Below are 20,291 nucleotides of genomic sequence, written 5' to 3'. Positions count from 1 at the left end.
CTTTTGACACTAAAGTTTTCACTGCACTACATTTTTCATGTAACACCAAATCCAGGATTGCATTTTACAGTGCTTTTTCCCTCACACTGCTGCTTTAAAAAACAGCTAGCATTATGAATTTACAACATGCCAAAGATGACACAGAAACTACATTTATTTTTGTTCTTGTTAAAACTCTGTGAGCAACATTTATCAAGATATTGTGTTAAATTACTGGCATTCTCTAGGTACTAAATAAAAGGCTGCAACTCTCTAACCTTAAAAAAATATATATATATATATACACATATGCATATATATATATATATATAACAAAAAATTAAAGATAAATTGAAAAAGAATGAAGTTCTGATACATGTTGCAACATGGATGACGCTTGAAAACATCATGCTAAAGTGAAAAAGGATGGGATGCAGCAAAAGCAGTTCTAAGAGGGAAGTTTACAGCAATAAAATCCTACCTTAAGAAACAAGAAACATCTCAAATAAACAATCTAACCTTACACCTAAAGCAATTAGAGAAAGAAGAACAAAAAAGCCCCAAAGTTAGCAGAAGGAAAGAAATCATAAAGATCAGATCAGAAATAAATGAAAAAGAAATGAAGGAAACGATAGCAAAGATCAGTAAAACTAAAAGCTGGTTCTTTGAGAAGATAAACAAAATTGATAAACCATTAGTCAGACTTATCAAGAAAAAAAGGGAGAAGACTCAAATCAATAGAATTAGAAATGAAAAAGGAGAAGTAACAACTGACACTGCAGAAATACAAAGGATCATGAGAGACTACTACAAACAACTAAATGCCAAAAAAATGGACAACCTGGAAGAAAGGGACAAATTCTTAGAAAAGCACAACTTTCCGAGACTGAACCAGGAAGAAATAGAAAATATAAAAAGACCAATCACAAGCACTGAAATTGAAACTGTGATTAAAAATCTTCCAACAAACAAAAGCCCAGGACCAGATGGCTTCACAGGCAAATTCTATCAAACATTTAGAGAAGAGCTAACATCTATCCTTCTCAAACTCTTCCAAAATATAGCAGAGGGAGGAACACTCCCAAACCCATCCTACAAGGCCACCATCACCCTGATACCAAAACCAGACAAAGATGTCACAAAGAAAGAAAACTACAGGTCAATATCACTGATGAACACAGATGCAAAAATCCTCAACAAAATACTAGCAAACAGAATCCAACAGCACATTAAAAGGATCATACACCATGATCAAGTGAGGTTTATCCCAGGAATGCAAGGTTTCTTCAATATACACGAATCAATCAATGTGATATACCATATTAACAAATTGAAGGATAAAAACCATATGATCATCTCAATAGACAGAAAAAGCTTTTGACAAAATTCAACACCCATTTATGATAAAAACCTTCCAGTAAGTTGGCATAGAGGGAACTTACCTCAACATAATAAAGGCCATATATGACAAACCCACAGCCAACATCGTTCTCAATGGTGAAAAACTGAAACCATTTCCTCTAAGATCAGGAACAAGACAAGGTTGTCCACTCTCACCACTATTTGAGATTTTCTTGTTTCTTGAGGTAGGCTTGTATTGCTATAAACTTCCCTCTTAGAACTGCTTTTGCTGCATCCCATAGGTTTTGGATCGTCATGTTTTCATTGTCATTTGTCTCTAGGTATTTTTTGATTTCCTCTGTGATTTCTTCAGTGATCTCTTGCTTATTTAGTAACGTATTGTTTAGCCTCCATGTGTTTGAGTTTTTTACGTTTTTTTTCCCTGTAATTGATTTCTAATCTCATAGAGTTGTGGTCAGAAAAGATGCTGGATATGATTTTAATTTTCTTAAATTTACTGAGGCTTAATTTATGACCCAAAATGTGATCTATCCTGGAGAACGTTCCATGCGCACCTGAGAACAAAGTGTAATCTGCTGTTTTTGGATGGAATGTCCTATAAATATCAATTAAATCTATCTGGTCTATTGTGTCATTTAAAGCTTCTGTTTCCTTAGTAATTTTCAGTTTGGATGATCTGTCCATTGGTGTAAGTGAGGTGTTAAAGTCTCCCACTATTATTGTGTTACTGTCGAATTCCTCTTTTATAGCTGTTAGCAGTTGCCTTATGTATTGAGGTGCTCCTATGTTGGGAGCGTATATGTTTATAATTGTTATATCTTCTTCTTGGATTGACCCCTTGATCATTATGTAGTGTCCTTCCTTGTCTCTTGTAACATTCTTTATTTTAAAGTCTATTTTATCTGATATAAGTATTGCTACTCCAGCTTTCTTTTGATTTCCATTTGCATGGAATATCTTTTTCCAGCCCCTCACTTTCAGTCTGTTTGTGTCCCTAGGTCTGAAGTGGGTCTCTTGTAGACAGCATATATATGAGTCTTGTTTTTTGTATCCGTTCAGCAAGCCTGTGTCTTTTGGTTGGAGCATTTAATCCATTCACGTTTAAGGTAATTATTGATATGTATGTTCCTATGACCATTTTCTTAATTGTTTTGGGTTTGTTTTTGTTGGTCCTTTTCTTCTCTTGTGTTTCCCACTTAGAGAAATTCCTTCAGCATTTGTTGTAGAGTTGGTTCAGTGGTGCTGAATTCTCTTAGCTTTTGCTTGTCTGTAAAGCTTTTGATTTCTCCATCAAATCTGAATGAGATCCTTGCCAGGTAGAGTAATCTTGGTTGTGGGTTCTTCCCTTTCATCACTTTAAGTATATCATGCCACTCCCTTCTGGCTTGTAGAGTTTCTGCTGAGAAATCAGCTGTTAATGTTATGGGAGTTCCCCTGTATGTTATTTGTCATTTTTCCCTTGCTGCTTTCAATAATTTTTCTTTGTCTTTAATTTTTGCCAATTTGATTACTCTGTGTCTTGGCGTGTTTCTCCTTGGGTTTACCCTGTATGGGACTTGCTGCGCTTTCTGGACTCGGGTGGCTATTTCCTTTCCCATGTTAGGGAAGTTTTCAACTATAATTTCTTCAAATATTTTCTCTGGTCCTTCCTCTCTCTCTTCTCCTTCTGGGACCCCTTTAATGCGAATGTTGTTGTGTTTAATGTTGTCCCAGAAGTCTCTTAAGCTGTCTTCAGTTCTCTTCATTCTTTTTTCTTTATTCTGTTCCACAGCAGTGAATTCCACCATTCTGTCTTCCAGGTCACTTATCCATTCTTCTGCCTCAGTTATTCTGCTATTGATTCCTTCTAGTGTAGTTTTCATTTCAGTTATTGTACTGTTCATCTCTGTTTGTTTGTTCTTTAATTCTTCTAGGTCTTTGTTAAACATTTCTTGCATCTTCTTGATCTTTGCCTCCACTCTTTTTCCGAGGTCCTGGATCATTTTCACTATCATTATTCTGAATTCTTTTTCTGGAAAGTTGCCTATTTCCACTTCATTCATTTGTTTTTCTGGGGTTTTATCTTGTTCCTTCATCTGGTACATAGCCCTCTGCCTTTTCATCTTGTCTATCTTTCTGTGAATGTGATTTTTGTTCCACAGGCTGCAGAATTGTAGTTCTTCTGGCTTCTGCTGTCTGCCCTCTGGTGGATGAGGCTATCTCCACTCTCACCACTATTATTTAACATAGCTTTGGAAGCTTTAGCCGCAGCAATCAGAGAAGAAAAAGAAATAAAAGGAATCCAAATCGGAAAAGAAGTAGTAAAACTGTCACTATTTGCAGATGACATGATACTATACACGGAGAATCCTAAAGATGCTACCAGAAAACTACTAGAGCTAATCAATGAATTTGGTAAAGTAGCAGGATACAAAATTAATGCACAGAAATCTCTTGCATTCCTATACACTAATGATGAAAAGTCTGAAAGAGAGATTAAGGAAACACTCCCATTTACCACTGCAACAAAAAGAATAAAATACCTAGGAATAAACTTACCTAAGGAGACAAAAGACCTATATGCAGAAAACTATAAGACACTGATGAAAGAAATTAAAGATGATACAAACACATGGAGAGATACACCATGTTCTTGGATTGGAAGAATCAACATTGTGAAAATGACTATACTACCCAAAGCAATCTACATATTCAAGGCAATCCCTATCAAACTACCAATGGCATTTTTCACAGAACTAGAACAAAAAATTTCACAATTTGTATGGAAACACAAAAGACCCCGAATAGCCAAAGCAATCTTGAGAAAGAAAAACAGAGCCGGAGGAATCAGGCTCCCAGACTTCAGACTAAACTACAAAGCTACAGTAATCAAGACAATATGGTACTGGCACAAAACCAGAAATATAGATCAATGGAACAGGATAGAAAGCCCAGAGATAAACCCATGCACATATGCTCACCTTATTTTTGATAAAGGAGGCAAGAATAACAATGGAGAAAAGGCAGCCTCTTCAATAAGTGGTGCTGGCAAAACTGGACAGCTACATATAAAAGAATGAAATTGGAGCACTCTCTAACAGCATACACAAAAATAAGCTCAAAATGGATTAAAGACCTCAATGTAAGGGCAGACACTATAAAATTCTTAGAGGAAAACATAGGCAGAACACTCTATGACATAAATCACAGCAAGATTGTTTTTGACCCACCTCCTAGAGAAATGGAAATAAAAACAAAAATAAACAAATGGGACCTAATGAAACTTACAAGCTTTTGCACAGCAAAGGAAACCATAAACAAGACGAAAAGACAACCCTCAGAATGGGAGAAAATATTTGCAAATGAAGCAACTGACAAAGGATTAATCTCCAAAATTTACAAGCAGCTCATGCAGCTCAATATTAAAAAAATAAACAACCCAATCAAAAAATGGGCAGAAGACCTAAATAGACATTTTTCCAAAGAAGATATACAGATTGCCAACAAACACATGAAAGGATGCTCAACATCACTAATCATTAGAGAAATGCAAATCAAAACTACAATGAGGGGGGCTTCCCTGGTGGCGCAGTGGTTGAGAATCTGCCTGCCAATGCAGGGGACACGGGTTCGAGCCCTGGTCTGGGAAGATCCCACATGCCGCGGAGCAACTGGGCCCGTGAGCCATAATTACTGAGCCTGCGCGTCTGGAGCCTGTGCTCTGCAACAAGAGAGGCCACTATAGTGAGAGGCCCGCGCACCGCGATGAAGAGTGGCCCCCACTTTCCACAACTAGAGAAAGCCCTCGCACAGAAACGAAGACCCAACACAGCCATAAGTAAATAAATAAATAAATTAAAAAAAAAAAAAAAAAAAAAACTACAATGAGGTATCACCTCACACCGGTCAGAGTGGCCATCATCAAAACATCTACAAACAATAAATGCTGGAGAGGGTGTGGAGAAAAGGGAACCCTCCTGCACTGTTGGTGGGAATGTAAATTGATACAGCCACTATGGAGAACAGTATGGAGGTTCCTTAAAAAACTAAAAATAGAACTACCATATGACCCAGCAATCCCACTACTGGGCATATACCCTGAGAAAACCATAATTCAAAAAGAGTCATGTACCACAATGTTCACTGCAGCTCTATTTACAATAGCCAGGACATGGAAGTAACCTAAGTGTCCATCGACAGATGAATGGATAAAGAAGACGTGGCACATATATACAATGGAATAGTACTCAGCCATAAAAAGAAATGAAACTGAGTTATTTGTAGTGAGGTGGATGGAACTAGAGACTGTCATACAGAGTGAAGTAAGTCAGAAAGAGAAAAACAAATACCATATGCTAACACATATATATGGAATCTAAAAAAAAAAAAAGATGGTTCTTAAGAACCTAGGGGCAGGTCAGGAATAAAGATGCAGACGTAGAGAATGGACTCTAGGACACAGGGAGGGGGAAGGGTGAGCTGGGACGATATGAGAGAGTGGCATGGACATATATACACTATCAAATGTAAAATAGACAGCTAGTGGGAAGCAGCCCCATAGCACAGGGAGATCAGCTCGGTGCCTTGTGACCACTTAGAGCGGTGGGATAGGGAGGGTGGGAGGGAGACGCAAGAGGGAGGAGATATGGGGATATATGTATATGTATAGCTGATTCACTTTGTTATAAAGCAGAAACTAACACATCATTGTAAAGCAATTATACTCCAATAAAGATGTTAAAAAAAATAAAAAATAAAGAGAAACAAGCCAGACACAAAGGTTACATATTACATTCCATTTATGTGAAATGTCCAGAATACGCAAGTTTATAGAGACAGAGAGGAGATTAGTGGTTGCCAAGGGGTAGGAGGTGGGGGAGCTGGGGAACTAAAGGGTGTCAGCTAAGGGTGCAGGTTTCTATTGGTTGTAATGAAAATGTTCTACAGTTGATTGTGGTGATGGTTGCACAACTCTGTGAATATACTGAAAACCACTGAACTATATATTTAAATGGATAAATTGTATGGCATGTGAATTATATTTCAATAAAATTGTTTAAAAAAATGAAGCCATTGGATCAAAACCCTAGGGTCCCTTCCAGCTCCATCTAGGGTTCAACAGGGTTCGCTGCTCACCTGAGGTTTGGAAGTCTATCTCAATAGGATTGGAGAGGCTGGTTGCTGCTTCTCGCCACAGGCTGCCCCTAACAGGGGACCAGGCTGTCACCATGCAGCGGTACAGCCCTGCATCGGAGACCTGAGTCTGGTACATTCGATAGCGAAATTCATCTTCCTGCACTTTCTCTAACACAACTCCATCCACCCGCGAGGCATCTGTCCAGTTCTCCAGCTTCACCACAGAATCCTGGTCCAGGGAGATGATGTACTTGGTTTCGTTGGGACTGGAGAGGTCCCCAACAGGCTTCTCAGCCATGATGAGAACCGAGTAGCGTGGCGACTTAATATTTTTGGAAGACACTTTGCAAGTCATCTCAAATGTATTTCCGGCAGCAAAGAAAGGCTTGGGCTGCCTTGCCTTCACCACAAGCACGGAATCTGCAATGAAGTACCAGAAAGACATGATTTCTAACAGGATTAGCTAAATGGATATGCATCTGAAAGCACAATGTCAGGGAAATAGGAATTTATTTGCAAATTGCCGCACAATAGCGTTTAAGAAAATCTGGAAACTCAGAAAAGAAATCACGTGTGTCAGTAAGCAGGCTGAAATCCACCACGCTGGAAGAGGCAGAGCCGTCTGATTCGATTTACTGGGTGTGAGGGAACAGGGGATGGATGGGTGAGAATTCGTTTTTAAGGATTTTCAAGTCCTTGAGAAGTTTCACCCAGAGCAAGGATTGGGGAAGCTGCTGGTGCCCCCAAGGATGTGAGGGAGAACTCGCTTCTAGTGAACTGGGGAAGACAGGGCTCTGGGCAATGCCATTTGCCTCTCCCCTCTGAGGCTCCACTGGGTACAGGGAAAGTACACTTAGCTTAACCAGCCTGCTTGGAAGAGCAAAGCAAGGGAGCAATGGGTTCTCTCTCTGTTTCATCATATGATGGTAACATTATAAAACAGATTATTACTAAAGTGACTGGAGCTTACACTTGTAGATCCAGTCATTTCCACAGAGATGCTATTTTAACATTCTGAACCAGTGTCCAGGGCAACTAACTTAAAGTGTGTGACTCCCTGACTCTCTGTCAAAAAAAATAATCCCTAAGCATATACACATTAGAATTCATCTGTATTATAATAGCTCAGTGTCAGGCACTTGGAAGGTACTTAAATATTTGTTGAACGGATGGATAAATGAATTAAACACAACTCTTTTGTCCTTTAATGAGATAATTCTATAACCCATCTGGTACCAAACAAAATTTTTATGTTGGGGTTATTTTGGGAATAGTTGTTCCACCAAACCTATCAGGAGGACATGTATGTTATGGGGTCCCTCCAGAACCACTGATTCCTAAGGTTCCACTGAGCCATTCACATTCTTTCTTGGGAGTTTAAATTTGTGAGATTAGAAGAGATCACTAAAGGTTAAACAAAAAAAAAGTCCAAGGACTATGTCCTCAGGCATCTAATGTTCGAGGATCAGGAAAATGAACAGAAATCAGCAAAGGAGGCTGAGAAGAAGACTTATGAGGCTGGAGAAAAGCCTAGAGGGTAGGATCCCACAAGCCAAGGAAAAATCAAAGTATTTCCAAGAAGAGGGAATGATCAACTGTGTTAAGTCCTGCTAAGTCAAGTAAGATGACTAACAACTGGACTTTCCAATATGTCAATCACTAGTCATCTTAACACGAGCAGCTGGGGCAAAAGCCAGATTAGAGCAGATTAGAGAACAGGAAGAGAGAAAATAGAGACACTGAGGACAAACAAATCAAATCCTTTGGCTATCAAAGGAAAGGAACAGAAATGAGTGGGCAAGGGGTATGGGGAACAGAGAGATGGAGGGGGAAGCGAGACCAAGATTAGTTTAGCCTTAATTAAAAACAAAAAACCAAAAAAACCCACAACAAGAGATCTAAAACAGGCCAGTGGGAAACAATGGGAGTGATGTAGAAAGACAGGTGTGTTTACAGGATAGGCTGTTTGGAACTGAGAGTATGGAGGGCTCTCAGTCATCAGAAGTGAGATGTCTAATGCAGGGTGTGAGCTTGGGAGTGAATATCCAAATAGGACAGAGGTCATAATGACTAGAAAGGAGGACAGGGGACTGAGAATGAAAGGTTTCTCAACCTTAGATGCACCTGGGAACCACCTTGGGAGCATCTGACAATTCCAATGCCCAGACTGCACGGAACCTCAGGCCAATGGAGACAGAACCTCTTGTGGGACTCAAGCATCAGTATTTTTTTTAAAGCTCCTCAGGTGATTCCAATGTGCAGCCAAAGGTGACCCAGCGCCCATATGGATAGTGAAGCTAGCAAGACAGGAGGAAAACTGGAGAGTGGTTGGGAGACAAAGCTGAGCATCTTCAAAGAATGCATGAGGAGGACCCAGGAGTTGACAGGTGATGGCAATGAGAGGAGGTGGAATGATCTGATGACAGGAGATCTGAAGTTGGATGCTTTTAGGGAGGAGGGAAAAGAGCCTGGAGGCTGCAGTGAGGGACGAGGAGGGCACCTGACTCATCTAGGCCAGGTTACGCTGTGGGAAGAAAACACCACCACTCAGGAAGGCTCCAGGGGAAATGGTGTCCTTGGGGAGAGCGAGGTGGGTCACGTTTACTGTGAGGAAGAGAAAGGACTATTCAGAGATGAGGTCAGGAAGCGGGAGATTTTGCCAAGTTCTAGAGGGCCCTGTTAGGGGTTTGGGGATTTCAGAGGTGTGGCAATGAGGCGACAGAAGCATGGGGTGGGCTGTACGGTGCTTCACATCTGGGGCACGAAGGAGGACCCGGGAGGCCTGGCCTTCCTGCAGTGATGGACAAGACCAGGGATAAAAGACTCGACAAGTCTGACATCCCAAGGCACACGGGGCTCTGAGCATTCGGGAGGAAACACATCAAAGAAACTGTTTCCCTTAAGTTCCTGTCAGCTCTCCCCAGGAACACTCTCTCTGAATGGGTGACTGACCGCTCCAGGGCAGGCACAGTGGCCTGGGGCTGCCCGTTCATTCTGGGGCATCTGAAATGTGCCTGCATCCAGCGGGAACTCATGGACCCGGATACACTCCCAAAGGCGTGTGCAAAGTTTGGCTTCAGATCACCCAGCGGGGCCATAGTGTCGATGGCATACCCCAGGCACCCTATGAGCTCCTACAAGATGATCTCCAACCACCGACCAAGCCCCAGCCCTCTTGTTGGACTTACCCTTCTCAGCGTCATCATCGTAAAGGGGTTCGTGCTGAGAATAAGAGGCACAGTCACTGGAGTGTGAATTTCTTGGATCCCTAGTGTAAATGGAAACCTGCAGAGTGACTGTGCATCTGAAAATGCACAGTGGGATGACTTAAGCCAAAACAAAACAAAAATGTTCATGAACAAGAAGGAAGTGCTTACCTTCTGATGCCCAAAATATGCTGACAGGTTTGGAGAAGACGTCCTTGCGCTTCACCCAGCTGTTGTTACGCTGTTTGGTCCAGGCAGACACAACACAGTAATAATTGCCCCTGTCTTCCTCTGTAGTCCTTTGGATTCGGAAATTGAACGTGTCTGTATGCTCCTTAGAAAAAATGAAGTCTCCGTCCTGGGCCCGCTGCTTGCTCCTCTCTCCGTATTTCAGGGTCCAGTCCCCGTTCATGACCGCAAGGAGCTCGCTGGTCACCACGTCATCGCTGCGCCGGTTCACTCTGTAGTACCAGGACACCGTGAAACGGACGCTCGCCTCGGTGCTCCCCACATCCACTATCCGGCATTCCAGCTTGGTGAGGTCGTCTGAGAACTCAGGGACCTTAGAAGCATTCAGGTACACCTGATAGTCTGGTTCTGAAAGAGAGAGAGGGGCCAGGATAAAAAAAAAAAAAAAAAAATCAAATCAGACAGAGCAATTTACCAAGAATCAGCAAAAGGAACAAGACAAGCACTATGGTTGTCCTGACAATTAAATGCCCATTCTGTTAGCTACAGTGATAGAAACGGAAGTCTTTATGTTGTATGGGAAGGATCCTCGGAGAGTTTGTTATTGCAAAACTTTCACAGCACTGCCCCCACTATCCCCCCTCAAGAAAACCTCCCAAGGCCAGAAGCCAAATGTCCCCAGTCAGAGTCTTGCTCTTTCCAGAGGGTGAGGCCAGCTGTTAGTTTCCCCAGGAAGTTGGAGTCTTCTGAGAAGAATCTCTTAAGAAGTTGGGTGTCCATGCTCTACCAAGACGTTCTCTGGCATGCCAAGCAGTGCCCTGAGACCTCCAAAGCCCCCGCTGGCACAGCACTGGAAAACCCAACCTCAGAGTACATTCTAGCTCTTGAGGCCAGTCAACCCACCGTGTCGCGGGTTCCTGCCATCCTTGGCTTTGCCCCAGAAGGCAAGGCCCTCAGGTCATCATTCCTCCTGTGTATGGCCATCCTCAAACCCCCCAAACGGTATTTTTTTCACTGACACACGTAACTCTCCCATTCAATTCTGCCAACCTTGAAGGCAGCTCACTGTGATCCTGGCTCTAGTAAAGCCCGCTCACTATGACCATCCTGCTTCCTGCCAGGCACAAATTCTGATGAGGGAGGGAGGGAAGCCAGCAAATGCTCTCCTAGTGTCCCCACTGCCACTGTCACAGTCTTGTTATTTTTCACTTGTATAGAACCCCTCCTCCTGTGAGGTTCACTGTTTGCATTTAATCCATTTCTGCAACTCCACATTTCAAAGCCTCCCAGGAACTGGTATGAGGACCCCCTTCATTGCTTCCTTTCCTCTACCAATACCTCCTCTGCATGTCACATCTAATTATCTGAAGTTCTCCAGTCACTGCAGTCTTGCACCACCGGGTGACCTGTTTGCGGTGGCCTGTTTGCGGTGGCCTCTCCTCTTGACTGCCCTGCAAACTTGCTCTCATTCTTCAATGTCACCTCCTCTGTGCTCCCTTCCTGGACACCCTTTCTCTGTGTTCCCATAAGCTGTGTAGGTACTATTGTAAAGCAGTTTACTCCTTGCTTGAAGGTCTTGTCCCTAAGGTTCAAACATACAGCCTTGTATACAGTAGTCACTCAATAAATGTTTGCTGCCTCAATGCTGAGACTTCTGGAAAAAGCTACATTTTTCTCCTGTAGTGCTTTGCCTGCTAGGAGACAAATGATTCTACCTAAACAGAACTTTCTATTTGCCAACACTGTATTCACATCACCTCCATCAAACAGTTTAGTTTTATTTAACGTTGCTTTTATTTATGACTCATACAAATTATAAACTGCTGAGGTCAAGGAACTGTTGTTTTGTGATTTATACTTCTAACGAAATGTATAACATCATGACTTCCCCAAGAATGACTCAGTGGCCAGGAAATGTAAAGAACTCAAAATCCGAATTCCCTCAAATGTCATCTTCACAAGCACTTAATTGCAAGTGAGCCTGGACCCTGTGCCATAAAAAGTTGAACCAGTGCAGCTCTGCCCGCTGATGGGAGAATGTCCTCAGTGATGTGGACGCTACAGAGAAATATGCTAGAATGTCATCGGCCACCTCGTTTCACAGGTGGATGTGTTAAAATGCACAGCTGGGGGGTTTCCTGGCCCTGGGCAGCGTGCTCACACACACGCTGCCTCTCCAGTGACTGCTGACTGTGGAACAAACACTGAAATGTATTTACACCATCACACGCATAAGACGAGGTATTCCCAACTTAGCCCACATCCAGGGTTTCAGACCCTTTCCTCATGTGGGACTTTAGCACAGCAACTAGTGTGAGGACAAGGACAACCAAGTTTATTTAATGTGGAAAGGACAGGCTTGAACTGGTTGTGCGCACAGCAAGACTGCCCTCCTCAGTCCTGTCAGGACCAAATGGGAACACCAGATCATCAAGAGTCCTCATGAAGCAGCAGCAGCTTGCTCCATTCTGAGCACAACGCGAAGACCCTTTGCATGTGTCACCACATTAACCTGAACAACAAATCGTGAAGCAGTAAAGAGCAGTGGTGAGGAGCCAGGGGTCTGGAAGCCAGACTTATTTGAATCCTGGCTCTGCCTACACTTGCTGTGTGACCTTGGGCAGATTACTTAACCTCTCTGGTGTCTCATCTGTAAAAATGGGGAGAATAACAGTAACCACCTCATAATGTTATCGTGAGGATTAATAGTTAAAATAATATACATCAAAGTGCTTAGACTGGTGCCTGGTCCGTGTATGTATGGCAGGCGGTGTGGGGGGTGTACCGGCAGAGGTGGGTGCGGAGTGAGGTGAATTGGCTTGAGATGCAATGGAGACACCAAGTCAAGATGCTACGGACACAGCTCTGTGCCAGTGTTTGAACCTGGAGTCTAAGAAACAGCTGGGGCCAAAGCAGGGGAACAGACAGACACACATATACACATACACACACACACACACACACACAGCTAAAACCTCACTCCAAACACGCACAGCTGGCCCCTCCTCCTAACTTTCCAACCGCTGCTCCTGGTACCACACCCCACCATTCACTCTCCCAGTCCCCCCCTCTTGAAAGGTGTGCCATATCCCACTCTCTTCAGACGGTGCCTAAGTCTCCCAATTCTCCCTCCTCAGTGTCTCTTCCACTTCTCACATTCCAGGCCTCACACACAGTAGGTGCTCTATAAATATCTGTGCATAGAAGTGAAAACCTCACGACCACCATTCCCGTCCTGGCCCTCTGCCACCACCAGCCAAGACTATTGTAATAACCTTCCAACCCGCCTCTAGGCTCACACCACCAGCAGGTCACCTGTTCAAGAAGCCTCCTAGCAGGTGGCTTTTCTCTCACTTACTGAGTGACGAACACACTCTCCAGCCTGGCATTCAAGGCCCTGCAGAGTGTGAGTCTAAAGCCCTCTGTCCAGCCCCACCGCCCACTGCCCTCTTGTACATGTTCGTCTACTCTGTGCCGGTGGCACCTGTTACCACTCCCTCATCGCCTCCGCTGCTTCTTCCCGCTGTTGCCTCTGCCTCAGCACCTGGGACACCTGCTCAGTAAGGCGCTGAGTAAATGACTGAGCCGATTCCCCCATTCTACTCCCTCCTCTCCCCCTAGATGGATCTGTTTAAATCTATGTATCCAAATGTGGAGAAAGGAGAGGACAGGGGTTGCACTGTATACGCATCTAGTTACAGGAATGCCAGCTTGGCAGAAGAGCAAAATCTCTTCATTGACCGGTTGGTCTCCTTGTTCTCTGTTAAAACTAAATCTTAGGCCCGCAAAAGGAGGATCCTAATGCAAAAACAAACAAACACGTGGATTCCTGTGGACTTACAAGGCATAAGTTCCAGTGATTTAAAGGATGTGCAAAGGTCATCTGAACTATCCCCCAGCCTTGGAGGCCGCCTTCTGACTTACGCTCCTAGAAAAGATATGACTCCACTACATCAGAATGGTAGGCGTGTGAGTGGGTTCCTATTTCTTTTACGTTTTGGTGCATGTATGGAAATCTTCCTTTATTGGTGTTTCACAATTTTAAAACTTGTTGGCAGAGATTGGGCCTATTCCTCAAGGTCCATCGTGCACAGACCTCTTCAGGTAGCCTCTCTTACTGAACAGGAAGCCTCCTGTGAACTCATCAGCCTGTCCCACCTCTACTTCTTATTCAGCAAACATTCACAGAGACCCTACCACCCGCCAGGTTCCCTGCTCTCTGAGGACTTCACTTGAACATTGCCTTGAACTTCAGTTACAGGTCTGTCTGCCTCATGGACCTTCTATAGGGCTCTTCTCAGGGTCTGGGACCCCCTACTTGATTCATCTGTGTGTGCTATGTATACAGTGCCTTGTACATAAAAGACATTAACACACTTGCTGAACTGGACTAAAAATGCTCATTTTCAGCATAAGCATTACACTACTGATTACTGCTATATTCTGCTTGATCTCATCAAGAAATCATCTAAGAATGTAATAGTGGTTATGTTTAAAAAGTGCTTATCAGTTAAAGATGCATACTAAAGTATTTAATGGCAAAATGACATGATGTCTGCGATGTGTTTTACATTCTTCCAGAAGGAAAAAAAAAAAAGAGGGGGCAGGGGAAAGAAAGAAAGAGAGAGAGTGTATGTGCGTGTGTGCGTCTAGGGGAGGGAAGAGAGATAAAATAAGATTAGCAAAATACTGATAACTGTTGAAGCTGGTGGTTTGTTCTACTTCTGGGTAAATTTCTACTCCAAAAGTTTAACACAAGCAAACAACCCACCCACATCGTAAGCCCTTCCACAGAATACCGAGGCCAGTCGAAGGCACGACATCACTAACCTTCCGAGAAACAAGGCTCTCTCCCTAATCTAGCTCCCAGGACGACCTGCTCATTTACACACCACCTCCTGAAGCTGCGGCCTCCCATAGTGCAAGCCCCAGCAAGAAAGACTTTGTGTTGTGATTATGGGTCATTAAACTCCTTTGTTATAACTTTCAAAACAATGAAAATGTTCCGAATCATTGGTTAATTTGTAAAAGCAGATATTTTGTGCCTACCACATGCAGGGAGCTGAACCGGGGGATTTCACAGATTACCTCATTTATTCACTCTCACAACAATTCTGTAAGGAAGGTACAAGGATACTAATAACTGGCATTTATGGAGGGCTTCCTGTATGCCAGGGACCCAGGCCATACACTTTCCTTGCATTCTCGTTTAATCTTCAGAACAACCTTATATGATAGATACTATTTTCACGTACTTTTCCTAAACCAAACCAAACCAAACCAAAACCGAAATCAAAGCCCAAAGGAGGTTAAGTTCGAAGACTAAGATCTTGCACAGCGCGGGGCGGGGAGGAGAATCATAGGAGAGGCTTTGGCTCCGTGGCTTGGCTCCCACTAGGGCCGAATTGCACAACCTCATTACACACCCAGTTATTCATGCTTCTCAAAGCCAGCTGCATCCCAGAAGACAAGAGGGATGATAACAGCTGAGGCACTGATCCTGAACTGTGTACAACAGGGCCATGTTCTAATACCCCCCTTTTGAAGCTTAGTTAACTTGGGAGAGCTAATTAGATGAAGAGGCTGCAAGCACGAGTCAGAAGAAACAGGAGGAAGAGGGCCCTTTTTTCTGCCGATGCCAGTTTTATCACCCTGAACTGGGCAGGTACTTTAGATGCAGCTGAGTGAGTTGACTAATTGTCAAAGAGTTGCCACTATCATCATTGGTATGCAGCAATTAAATATTCTCTGGGACTTCCCTGGTGGTCCAGAGGTTAGGACTCCGGGCCTCCACTGCCGGGTGCCCGGGTTCGATCCCTGGTTAGGAACTAAGATCCTGCAAGTCTCGCAGCACAGCCAAAAAAACAAAAAGCCCAATTAAATATTCTCTAACATTTAAAAAGAGAAGGCTATAAATAAGGAGCTGTTATTACTCTACCACACTTAGGAGAACCATTATTATGAGGTTGCAGTCAGCATTAGTCATTTCAGAGCAATAGAGATAACATTATTTGAATGGAATACCTATGCCCCACACCCAAAGTGACAATCATGCCGTTTTTTTCTTTCTTCATCCTCACTCACTCCTCCCAGAGAAAGAAGAGAGAATTACCAGATTTGGGGGCAGAGGCAAGAAAGGGGCTAGGTGTGGTCAGCTCAGTCCCTTTTCTTTGGACCCACACATTCCTCGTTCTACATGCCCTAAGACACCCCCGTGGCTTACCTGGTTAAGAACTTGGTGGGGTAGAGCACGTTCTATATTGACTCTCCCCCCAAAAACACCAATAAATCACAACCCCACCACCATGAAAATGTATAGAGCACTTAAGTGCCAGGCACTGCGTGAAGCGCTCTATATGCATTATCCCACGAAGCCAAGAAAACCAAAGCTTAGAAACCATAAGCGATAAGCCCAAGATAACACGCCTAGAAGGTGGTGGAGCAGGACTCCATCGCTCTTCTGCCTTCAGAGATAATCCTGGACAGACAGCTGATCGTAGCTGCCCATAAAATTCTGCAGATCTAAATCTTATCTTCTGTAGGTGGCAAAGAACTCTCAAGTCTCCACCAAGTACTTAGCAGATTAACAGCTCCTTTTAGAGAAAAATAATTACCGTCCTCGCTGGCACACGGCTGGAAGAGGGGACGGTCCTCAAGTGGGGAAGAATGCAAATCAGGTGCCTAAGCCTGAATAGCACAACTCAGCTCTGCCGTGTCCTGCTCATGTATCTGAAGCCCGTGGAACCCTCTCCAATTAACACCACAGAAGTCTGGGACTTCAGGCAGAGAGCTCAACCATGAACTGATTAGTATCCAACTCTTGCCAAGGGCTCATTTAAGACATCTGATAGCAGAGAGAGATGGCTTAACATGCACATTAAGCAGCCATTCCTCCAGATTCTCTATAGTTTTAGCCACATACTAAATTGGATCAACACAAAGCAACATTTGTCCTCCATAGTAACTCAGTTTCTTACAAAAACTCCTTCACACACTTAAGATGTATGCCTTCAGCTTTTATGGGGAGTGGATATAAGAAACATCCATTTAAACAATCACTTAGAGCTTTTGTAAAAGAACAGTTGAAAGCACTGTCCATTATGCTATCGAATGCCCCTTAAATAAAAAAAGCACATGATCGGGCTTCCCTGGTGGCGCAGTGGTTGAGAATCTGCCTGCCAATGCAGGGGACACGGGTTCGAGCCCTGGTCTGGGAAGATCCCACATGCCGCGGAGCAACTAGGCCCGTGAGCCACAACTACTGAGCCTGCGCGTCTGGAGCCTGTGCTCCGCAACAAGAGAGGCCGCGATAGTGAGAGGCCCGCGCACCGCGATTAAGAGTGGCCCCCGCTTGCCGCAACTAGAGAAAGCCCTCGCACAGAAACGAAGACCCAACACAGCCAAAAATAAATAAATAAATAAATTTTTAAAAAGCGCATGATAAATTCAATGCCAAGAAAAAGTTTGTCTCTCTTTTGTTTGTTTTCCATCATCAGAGGAGGACTGTATAATCACATCTCTTTGGCCTCAACTCTCCAAAACTTCAGAGGCAAGTTCAGTGCTCAAATGCAGTAACTAATCCATCCCAACCATCTTGCAATACCTATTCTTTGGTTTTTTTTTTTTTTACCCCTTTTGATCTTGATTTTATTTTTGTGCCTCCTGCTTTAAATGGGACTTCGTTTTGCAACCCAACTTAAATCTTTTTCCCTTCAAAAGTAGGGCATCCATCCTAAGTAAAGAGATTTTTTTCTTACCCTCTAAAAAATTGTAGTCCTCCCAGCTGCTACAAGTGCTCTTGGACTTGACAGACCCATTCACGTCATTGCCCTGATCGCTCTGGTTAACATGATGGAACGTGAGAAGACCCCAATCAACTTCAACCCCTCATCTACTCAGTGCGCCCAAGCAAATGAGGACAAGAACCACCCAGCTTTTAGGACTCTGTGCTTTAGAGTTTCAGGAGTGAAGCTGATCCCCAAAGCCAAACTGTTTCCATATAGGATGACAATACTTGGGACAGACTCCCCTCAAGATGAAAATACTTGGGACAGACTTGACCTAGGGCCATAATTCTGTCCAAGCCATTCTAAACGTTTCTTTTGAAATAAAAGGAACAAGCGTTAACAGCTGCATAGATTCTATTTTCCAAAGATGATGCAGTAACGTCTCCCATCTCACATGCCCTTTTTGCAATGTGACCTTGCTGGTCTCCCATTAAGAGATGGGGTCTCTTTCTCTACCCCCTTGAACTTGGACAGACTCTGTGATGGCTCTGACCAATAGAAAACAGCGGAGGTGCACTGTGCCAGTCCCAGGGATAGCTTTCAACTAGCCAGGCACTTCTACTTCCTGTGTCTTGGCAGCCAGCTGCCGTGTAAGAAGAATGACTGTCCTGAGAAGACGGCGCCATGAGAAACCCAAGCCACACGGACAGGGCCTGGATGAGACACCACGTGGGGACAGAGAGAGACGCCCTGGAACGTGGTGACAAGTGCACGGGAAAGCCATCTGGAAGGGGATCCCTAGCCCTAGCTGTCCCAGCTGTCACCATGTACATCAGAGATGAACCCCATTGAGTCCTTCCCTAATTCCTGACCCTCAAAATTGTGAGCAAAATGAAAATCAGTGGTTTTCAGGTGGGGATTGGGACAGTACCTCACTCGCACTGTTTGTGGGGATCAAATATTTAATGCATGTAAAGCCCTTGGCCCAGTCCCTGGCACGCAGTAAGTGTTCAATACATGGTAGTTATTATTTTTAATCTGTCAGGTAGCAAAATTGAGCATTTTCTGTAATACCTGCCTAGGGAACTGGCTTTCTCAAGAGCTCTTTTGTGACAACATTCCACAGTCACACAACATAAGATGACCTATCTAAAGAGAGTACTTCCTGCCTTATTGCCACCTCTCAGTTAGCCTCAGCAGGCCCCAATTTACATGTGGCATGGTATCCACACGCATACGCAGACATGTTGTAGATCTAGAGAGAATCACACAGTGTCAAGCCAGGCCTGATCACTGCTGAGCGGAGAATCCAATCAGGAGGTCCTGGAGAAAAAGCCTACTGCTGTACTCAGGCCCAACTCGCCTCCTGACAAATGTCCAGGGAGCTGTAATGGTATGAGTCACAGGCACAGGGAAGGAGGAGAGATTTAAGGGGAAGACAGGAGAAGAATACCACTTACACTCCTGGCAGGTTTGCCCGTGTGCAGTATCTCTGAATATTCTGAGCTGAACGTTATTGCTTTCTTTGCAATTCTTCTTTTCCTATGCACATACTTTAACATACCCATGTGTTGGTGCTGGTTTATCTACCCATCAGGCCAACGTTTACTGAGTGCCCATTACGTGCAAAGAACTGCGAGAGATGTGGGGTCTGGGGCCTTAGATCAGCCAGGGAAAAGCACACTGACAGCTTTCACAACAACTGTGTTGGATCCTCAGAATAATAACCAAACCTTTTCCCACAATTTAGTCTCTTTATTTCTTCCCACTCTCCGGAGAACACAGCCACCAACAAATCCCTTCCAGCTAAAAGAGCCCATTCCCTCCCAGAGCTCCCCTCCTGTTTCCTGACAGTCGCTGCATCTCTCCCCCCGGGGTAGGCTGGGATCAGTGCATGAGGACTTCAAAGAGGCCCTCAAATTGGAGTGCAGGCAGCACTGTCGTAAAAAAAAAAAACGAAAGGGAGAGAGAGAGAGAGAGACCCATTTGAACTGTGATTCTAAGTCGGTGGGGGAGGGGTGCGGAGCGTCCGCGCTGGGATCTGACAGCACCGCACAATGCACCGAGGATCAGGGCTGTGGGACACATTCAGCTCCAGAGATGAAAACTCTTCTTCTGGTGCTGACAACATCTGTTTTATTTTGAAGGTTGCTAAGGAGAGTTCTAGCTGGGCTAACATTGTTCCAGTTCAGTACTTCATGATGAGTTTCTCGCGCGGGGTTCAGACGGCAGGAATAAAAGCTCGCCAGATGAACCCGCTCCTTTCACTTTACAGATATCAAAGAATCACTTTGCTCCCAGGGATGACTAACACCCCGCCCGGTCTCGCTCAGAATTGGATGGACCCTCTGCTTACTCTCTTTATTACTCATCTTCTCCCTGCCCCCTCTGTCCCCACTTGCCAACTCCCCATCTTTGCCAAATAACAGCTTATTAGGAAGAAACAGACAGGGAATGTGCCACTAGCCCAGGAGAAGATTGCACTGCAGAGACAAGGAAGAGCTGAGAAATGAGTTGGGGCTCACGGCGGGAGGATGTTTAGCGTTAGACAAAGGAGGAAATGATTTCCGAGCCTTTAAAGATCTGTTTTACCTCCTAACAGAGCAATGCCAAATGCCTTCATGCGGGCTCGGAACAGTCAGGGGACAGTCGAGAGATCAAGCTCAAAACAGGGAAGAGGCTAACCTGTCTCCATCTTTGCAGTAATGGACGT

The 20,291-nt window shown here is 44.1% G+C and overlaps 1 protein-coding gene across 1 annotated transcript in view; it reads right to left on the bottom strand.

Moving 5' to 3' along the window:
* PTGFRN (prostaglandin F2 receptor inhibitor) overlaps nt 1-20,291 on the bottom strand; it is a 75,769-nt gene that overhangs the window by 16,108 nt on the left and 39,370 nt on the right. Inside the window, exons 5-6 of the mRNA XM_059928746.1 lie at nt 9,834-10,259; nt 6,457-6,876 (exon numbers count right to left, since the gene is read on the bottom strand). Of these exons, the coding sequence (XP_059784729.1) occupies nt 6,457-6,876; nt 9,834-10,259 (846 nt within the window). The remainder of the gene's footprint in view (nt 1-6,456; nt 6,877-9,833; nt 10,260-20,291) is intronic.

This window comes from Balaenoptera ricei, chromosome 1 (genome assembly GCF_028023285.1).
Source record: "Balaenoptera ricei isolate mBalRic1 chromosome 1, mBalRic1.hap2, whole genome shotgun sequence".
NCBI lineage: Eukaryota > Metazoa > Chordata > Mammalia > Artiodactyla > Balaenopteridae > Balaenoptera > Balaenoptera ricei.
The sequence above is the reverse complement of the archived record's forward strand: the minus strand, read 5'-3'. Positions and strand labels throughout refer to the sequence as shown.